Raw genomic sequence first — 7,766 nt, 5'->3', positions numbered from 1 at the left:
TAATTCATATGTCGCTTTCTTAATTATTCTTCCACAATTTTATCATATCGGTATATATATTAATTTGTTACTATACTAAAGCAAATATCTAGCTAATACTTTTATAGTAAAGTGATAACTAGATCTCTAAAACTTTTAATCTCATACTAATTAGCTCTTGAAAAAAAAAAGTATTAATGAAATCCTCTACAATAACAAACAGTAATCAGGTTATATTCTTTCATTAATGATATTTTTTATATATACTATTACTTATATTGACGTATTTGTTGACAGAAGCATAACAACTTTATGTGCTTAATTAAGAGTTATAGTAAATAAATAATAATTGAGAAAATTTTTATAAAAATTTAAAAAATAATAAATATTTCACTATCATGACATCATTCACATATTCGTGTGGTAATAATTACTATAAGAAAGATCAATAAAATTGATGGCCAAATTAATGGTTTTAATTTGTTATCGATAACATTAAAAATTGACGATAAAATTAACAATAAAAACTGTCGCCTTTAAACGAGTCGATTTTTTTAAAATTTAATAAAATTGACAACGAATGTGTTGATAATATAAAGCTAGGAGTTTTGCATTTTTACTGAACACATAAACGGACATACCATTTTATGTTTGTATCATTGACGACTTAACTGATATTTTTTTTTCATAAGCTAATTAGTCGAAGATCAAAATACTCAAAAATCTAATTACCACTTTATTCATATTTTTAAGTTTTTATTATTTTATTAGTTTTTATAATTTTACTAAATTTATAATTAGATTCTTATACTTTTTTTTTTCTTTCAATTGAGTTCTTACACTATTTTTTATTTTGTAATTAGGTCATTGTCAATGTAAAAAATATTAGAATTAATAAAATATTTTTTATAAATTAAAAGTATTTACAATTAAAATTCTAATTAGATATTTGACTACATATTTTTTTAGAGAAATATTTTGTTAATTTTAATATTTTTTATATGAAAAAGATTTAATTATAAAATTAAAAATAATGTAAAAATTCAATATTTCTCTTTCTTAATTATTCTTCCACAATTTTATCATATCGGTATATATATTAATTTGTTACTATACTAAAGCAAATATCTAGCTAATACTTTTATAGTAAAGTGATAACTAGATCTCTAAAACTTTTAATCTCATACTAATTAGCTCTTGAAAAAAAAAAGTATTAATGAAATCCTCTACAATAACAAACAGTAATCAGGTTATATTCTTTCATTAATGATATTTTTTATATATACTATTACTTATATTGACGTATTTGTTGACAGAAGCATAACAACTTTATGTGCTTCATTAAGATTTATAGTAAATAAATAATAATTGAGAAAATTTTTATAAAAATTTAAAAAATAATAAATATTTCACTATCATGACATCATTCACATATTCGTGTGGTAATAATTACTATAAGAAAGATCAATAAAATTGATGGCCAAATTAATGGTTTTAATTTGTTATCGATAACATTAAAAATTGACGATAAAATTAACAATAAAAACTGTCGCCTTTAAACGAGTCGATTTTTTTAAAATTTAATAAAATTGACAACGAATGTGTTGATAATATAAAGCTAGGAGTTTTGCATTTTTACTGAACACATAAACGGACATACCATTTTATGTTTGTATCATTGACGACTTAACTGATATTTTTTTTTCATAAGCTAATTAGTCGAAGATCAAAATACTCAAAAATCTAATTACCACTTTATTCATTTTAAACGAGTTAAAATTTAATAAAATTGACAACGAATGTGTTGATAATATAAAGCTAGGAGTTTTGCATTTTTACTGAACACATAAACGGACATACCATTTTATGTTTGTATCATTGACGACTTAACTGATATTTTTTTTATTTTTTTTTCATAGTCGAAGATCAAAATACTCAAAAATCTAATTACCACTTTATTCAAATTTTTAAGTGGGAAATCTTCAGCTTCGCTTTCAACCTGAGAAGTGGACCTTGCTCCCATTTTGCAGTCTCATCTAAAGCAGCATCTGTCACCACTTCAGCCTCTGAAAATCTTTTCTGTGCAGACAAAACTAGAGCCAGCAATCTCCATCCTTTCAATACAGATCCACCAGTTTCATCAAAGAACTGCTTCGCATAGCGTAAAGCTGCAGGCAGATTTCGGTGCTCTGCATATAGAACAGCTAACTCAAAAATTAGATCAGAATTCTTTTGCTCCAATCTAGCTGCCTCGTCCAATGATTGGAGAGCTTTGGCCTGAAGATGAGACCTCTCGTAGTCAGAGGAAGCAGCCTTAGCTTGCTTTCCCAGGCAAAGTCCCAACATCCGAAGGCTTACACCTCTTAAATGCTCGTCTAGACCCCGAGCATTATTGACTGCCCTCTGGGCATAGCCTGCACCCTCTGCAGCAAGATGAGGATCCTCACTGCAAATTCTAGCAGCCAATAATAATGCTATCATGTCATTCGGTCGTTCATGTCGGTGCAGAGACTTTCTTAGCAGATCCAATGCAGTTTTGCTTTGTCCAGCTGCACTGAGAGACAGTGCTAATGAATTCCAACGGTCAATACGATGATATACACCAGGAATCAACTCTTCAAGTTGTTTTGCTAAAACAGAGGTTTGGCCACATGCTGAAAGTGCAAATGTCAGGTGTTCCATTACCGAGGGGTCCCATTTTGTCTTTCCAAGACAAAACTTTCTCACAAGAATCATTAGAAGCAGAATCGCCTCTTCCAGATTATTTTTAGGTACATATGACCCTTCAGTCTGAACTGCCAAACTGGGTGGATTTGCCTCCACCCCGCTGTACAGCAAAAACATAGCAAATGCTTTCTGAATTCTTGCACAGCAATCATTATCAAGGTTCCATTGACTAAGAAGGGAATTCCTATATGCAGATATTGCCTCGGGATAGCAACCGGCCTCTTTCCAAAGCTCTGGAAGGAGCTCTACGGCATGGCTAACTATCTCTTGCAATTTATTGTCCACTTGAGCATCAGGTATACCTTGAGAAAATATCTTTTCAACAGCATCAAGTACACGCTTGCACTCACTAGCAGCATCTACATTATCAATGTGACTCAAATTTCAAAAATAAATAAAAAAAATAGAGAAGGATTGGAGCAATTATTCCTGTTCAGAAAAAAATTACCAGTGAACTTTCCCAGCTTTTGTAGAGACTTGGATTTTAAGAAGATGGCTTCGAGCACCAAACTAGCAGCATGCTGAGAGCTCGTGGAAGTTGAGCCACCTCCTTTCTTGGCTGGTTTATCAGAAAGGGAAGATTGCAATCGCTGTATGGCTGCTTGAAGATCTATCCCATCAAACACACGAAGAGCCCCTTCGACATTACCTCGTTGATACTCTAGCTTTCCAAGAAGAGCTCTTGCTTCCTGTTAAAATTTAACAGATCATATAGTGTAGCCCAAGCATGTGATTGAATTATTGAAGGAAAAATAAATGAATACAAGAACAAACAGGGCATGTAAGATCTTCATATTTATTAAATTACTAAAGATAATGGTAATTGACAAGTATTGCCATATGCAATGTAAGAATGGGACCTGGCATCAGAGTCTTGTACCCCAAGACAAATCACTTGTCTCGATAGCTAGCTCCAGAATGGGGATAGCAGGGGGACAAAGTGCAGAATTCTTGTTTAGACAATTAGTTAGGCTAATGAGTAACATCTCATTTACACAATACACTTGCGGATGTGACACAAGATGGTTAAAAATAAAACAAGTGTTCTTTGAAAAAGTAATGAAATGATTGCTGCAATCATTAGGCAACAAAAAAGGCATGACATCAAATATCAGCTTTCTCCATGGTTCTCTGAAATTACTACTTTACAATACAAAATCGTAAAGCAACAAAATCCAGGTCTTGCCAAATAACTACCATAAAGCATAGAATTAGAAAACAAAATTTGACCTCAAAATTGAGAGACAAGCCTTCTCGCAATGCTGATTCTGCTTCTTGAATATTCCCTTCATCAAGCTTAGCCTCAACTTCTGATGTTTTAATGCTGTTTCCATTTGCACGCACCTCTCGAACCGACGAACCCCCACTCTCACCAGACTCCATCAATCATTTCCTGCACACACACACACATTCATTCACCGTTTCCTCATAATAAGTCTCTTTTATTTGTTCCCTAAACCCCGTTCAGCTTCAACCCATTCATTCCTCACATCACACATCAAACTTCCAAATATATTTTAAAAAAAAAAAAAAAATTAAACTCCATGAGTAAGAATTTCTTCTCCCATAATTCACGTTTTTTTACACACCTTAAACATTAAAATTAAATAATTGGAGTATATAAATCTTTAGTTGAATTCTAAGCTGGCATCAAAGGACACTACTCTCAGTAAGAAAATATAATTAACAAGAGAAAGAGAAAAAGCCATTATATTATATTTTCGTGATCAATAATAAATAATCAATAAATTAACAATGACCAAATTAGACGATTATCTCTATCACATGAGGAGTCAGATTAATTAGCAAGTTAGTTACACACTTTGCAGTTTTAGAAAAGTTTGTTATACAGCTGTTAATAGTTGTGAACGGTTAGTTAGCAGATTTAGTTAAGGAAGTATATATAGTAGATAGAGTAATTAGAGTTTTGAGTTTTTGCTCTTGTAAGTCTCATTTTTTCTTGCCTCAGTCAGAAGTAACTTGCTTTTGACCTAGGGCTTCCTCTGTAAACTTTCCTCTGTTCTTGAACCTTCCCTCTCTCTGAACTAATATTTTCACATGGTGCGGTGAGCGTGGAAGGGAGAAAGAAGGAATCAACAGCGAAAATTGGAAGGAGCATTGAGCAGAACCAGAATCCTTGAAGATTCAAACCATGGATCGCGACTCAGCATCCTCAGGCAACTCAGCATCGTCATTTTCGCCAATTGACGTTCAAACGCTCGCGAATCTGGTGAATCAGATCAATATCTTGCAAAGTCATAACAGAACAGCGATGAATCCATCTCTGGATCCTACAAGTCCGTATTTCCTTCATCCTGGAGAAAGTCCAGGTACACCATTAATCTCTACAATTCTTGGAACGAACAACTATCATCTTTGGGAAAGAGCGATGTGGCGTGCGTTGAGATCGAAGAACAAAGTAAAATTCATAGATGGCTCAATTGAGAAACCAGAAAGTAGTGATTCTTTGTTTGAAGCGTGGGAAAGGTGCAATACCTATGTGATTTCATGGATAAGCCTATCTTTGAGTTCAGAAATTGCTCAAAGTGTGCTATGGATCGATTCAGCCATGGAGCTTTGGAAGGAGCTACAACACAGGTATCAACAAGGTGATATCTTCAGAATTGCTGAGCTAGAAGAAGAGTTATTCGCTGTGAAGCAAGGTGATCTCTCGATCACGGGATACTACACGAAATTGAAAAGAATTTGGGAAGAATTGGATAACTATCGCCCAATCCCTCAGTGCTCTCACTGTAGAGGAAGATGCAATTGTGAATACAGCGTGGTTAGAGGATACAAAGAGGATTCTTGTGTCGTGAGGCTCCTAAGGGGGCTGAATGAACAATTCTCCACTGCGAGATCGCAGCTCATGATGACAAAGCCACTGCCAGGTATAGATGAAGCGTTTTCTTTGTTGCTGCAACAAGAAAGGCAACTGAACGCGGGTGAGATGGTAGAAGACAGAATTTTAATGGCAAATTCTGGAGGTTTTAGAGGAAGAGGCAGAGGCAGATCAGGAATTGGAAGAGGAAATCCTGGAAGAGGTGGAAGAAACTCAAGGTACTGCACATTCTGTGGCAAGAATGGTCATTTGGTGGATGTTTGTTATAGGAAACATGGATTTCCCCCACACTTGAAAAATGGAGGCAGTGTGAATGCAATCAATAATGTGATAACTGATGAGAACAGTGATGAAATCAGCAATGAAATCCAAAAGGATAGTGAAGCAAATTCGAAGTTTGATTTTAATTCAGAACAGAGAGAAGCACCAAGTGTCTGTTTGAACCAACAGGATGCACAACCAAGGCATAGCATTAACCAGATCTATACCACAACTCTTCCATCTAATGAAGGTATTTCATACATCATGTCTCTTTCAGTATTTTCTCCAGGTTCCTGGGTAATTGACTCAGGGGCTACTAATCATGTTGCTTTTTCAACTAAGTCCTTTCAAACTCTTGAAGAAATTAAACCTGTTTTGATAAATATGCCAGATGGTTCACACACCATAGCCAAATTAGCAGGAAAGGTGATGTTTTCAGACCAGTTTTTCTTGAACCATGTGTTTTTCATACCAAACTTTAAGTTTAATCTGATTGCTGTGTCAAAGTTGACTAAAGATTTAAAATGCAAATTGGTTTTTGATGAGGATAATTGTGAAATTCAGGACAAAGCTACCATGAAGATTATTGGTGTAGCTGAACAAAGAATGGGACTTTATGCATTTGAAAGTCTAATTCCTGTTCCAGCTACACATAACAACATTGCGCATGCATCTGCACTCACAACACACATCTCACAACCCTCACAAACTGCTGAAAGCACTCTGTGGCATCTCAGACTTGGGCACCTGCCAAATGAGAGAATAAATGTAATGAAAAGGGACTATGAGTTCCTGAAAAACACAAATTGCAATAAACCTTGTGATCCGTGTCACTATGCCAAACAAAAAAGATTACCATTTCCAATAAGACTTACAAAATCAGAAAAATTGTTTGACATAGTGCACATGGATATACGGGGACCTATAGGTACAGCAACTTTGTCAGGTCATAGATATTTTTTGACAGTAGTTGAAGATAAAAGTAGGTTCACTCAGTTGTTCTTCATGAAAACCAAGAGTGAAACTGGAATTTTAATTCAGAATTTTGTAAACATGATTGAGACACAATTTGATACAAGAATAAAATGCATTAGGTCAGATAATAGACCTGAATTTAAACTTTCAAAATTTTTTGCTTCAAAAGGAATTTTGCATCAAACTTCTTGTGTTGAGACTCCTCAACAAAATGGTATTGTGGAGAGGAAACATCAACATATCTTGACTGTCACAAGAGCTTTGTTGTTTCAGTCTAACTTGCCAAAACGTTTTTGGAATTTTGCAGCAGCACATGCGATTCATTTGATTAATAGGATTCCAAGTGCATTGCTGAAAAACACTTCACCTTATCAAATTTTAAAAGGAAAGTTACCAGACTTGGGTTATTTGAAGGTCTTTGGGTGCTTGGTTTATGCCTCAACGCTGAACGCTCGCAGATCCAAATTGGATGGAAGAGCAAAGAAGTGTGTGTTTCTAGGATATCAAAGTGGAGTTAAGGGTTACATCTTGTATGATTTAAATGAAAAGAAGATATTCTTATCTAGAGACACATACTTCTATGAGCATGAATTTTCCTTTCTATCATATTTCAACAATGGCAATAACCAAGTATCTGACACTATGACACTAACTCCAAAACCAAGTATTATGGTAAATTTTGAGGATCCATTCATTGAGCCCTCACATACACCACAAGCCCCTTTAAACCACTCAAATGGAACATACCTGCATTCATCTAATTCATTCAATGATTCATCACATACTACAGCCTGTTCACTAAAGATTCAAAAGGAGGATTCACTGTTATTTTAGTTTATGTTGATGATTTGATTGTAACAAGGACAGATTTAAGGGAGATTGAATTCATCAAGCATCACTTGCATGAGCTATTCAGAATCAAGGACCTAGGAGAGCTTAAATTCTTCTTGGGGTTGGAGGTGGCTCGATGCAGGAGGGGCAT

General features: G+C 34.5%; 2 protein-coding genes across 2 annotated transcripts; one reads left to right on the top strand and one right to left on the bottom strand.

Moving 5' to 3' along the window:
* Positions 1,939 to 4,225, bottom strand: LOC107620399 (protein NPG1-like). Its single transcript, XM_016322563.2, has 3 exons — positions 3,937 to 4,225; positions 3,155 to 3,395; positions 1,939 to 3,065 (listed from the first exon to the last, which is right to left on the bottom strand). The coding sequence occupies exons 1-3, from the start codon at positions 4,087 to 4,089 to the stop codon at positions 1,939 to 1,941; spliced, it is 1,521 nt and encodes a 506-aa protein (XP_016178049.1). The 5' UTR covers positions 4,090 to 4,225.
* Positions 4,484 to 6,770, top strand: LOC107624541. The gene is made up of 2 exons (XM_016327040.2): positions 4,484 to 6,059; positions 6,374 to 6,770. Exons 1-2 carry the CDS (start codon positions 4,859 to 4,861, stop codon positions 6,406 to 6,408), a joined length of 1,236 nt encoding a protein of 411 aa, XP_016182526.1. The 5' UTR covers positions 4,484 to 4,858; the 3' UTR covers positions 6,409 to 6,770.

This window comes from Arachis ipaensis, chromosome B10, assembly GCF_000816755.2.
Source record: "Arachis ipaensis cultivar K30076 chromosome B10, Araip1.1, whole genome shotgun sequence".
In the NCBI taxonomy this organism is placed as follows: Eukaryota; Viridiplantae; Streptophyta; class Magnoliopsida; order Fabales; family Fabaceae; genus Arachis; species Arachis ipaensis.
Note: the sequence above shows the minus strand (reverse complement) of the source record. Positions and strands in the feature narration are given on the sequence as shown.

Excerpts from the sequence above, each read along its gene's own strand:
- LOC107624541 (XM_016327040.2), top strand. The coding sequence starts at position 4,859 with ATGGATCGCGACTCAGCATCCTCAGGCAACTCAGCATCGTCATTTTCG. Across the intron at positions 6,060-6,373 it reads AACTCTTCCATCTAATGAAG|GACAAAGCTACCATGAAGAT; the intron begins GTATTTCATACA and ends TGTGAAATTCAG.
- LOC107620399 (XM_016322563.2), bottom strand. The coding sequence starts at position 4,089 with ATGGAGTCTGGTGAGAGTGGGGGTTCGTCGGTTCGAGAGGTGCGTGCA. Across the intron at positions 3,396-3,936 it reads GCTTGTCTCTCAATTTTGAG|GAAGCAAGAGCTCTTCTTGG; the intron begins GTCAAATTTTGT and ends AAATTTTAACAG. Across the intron at positions 3,066-3,154 it reads AAAGCTGGGAAAGTTCACTG|ATGCTGCTAGTGAGTGCAAG; the intron begins GTAATTTTTTTC and ends TTGATAATGTAG.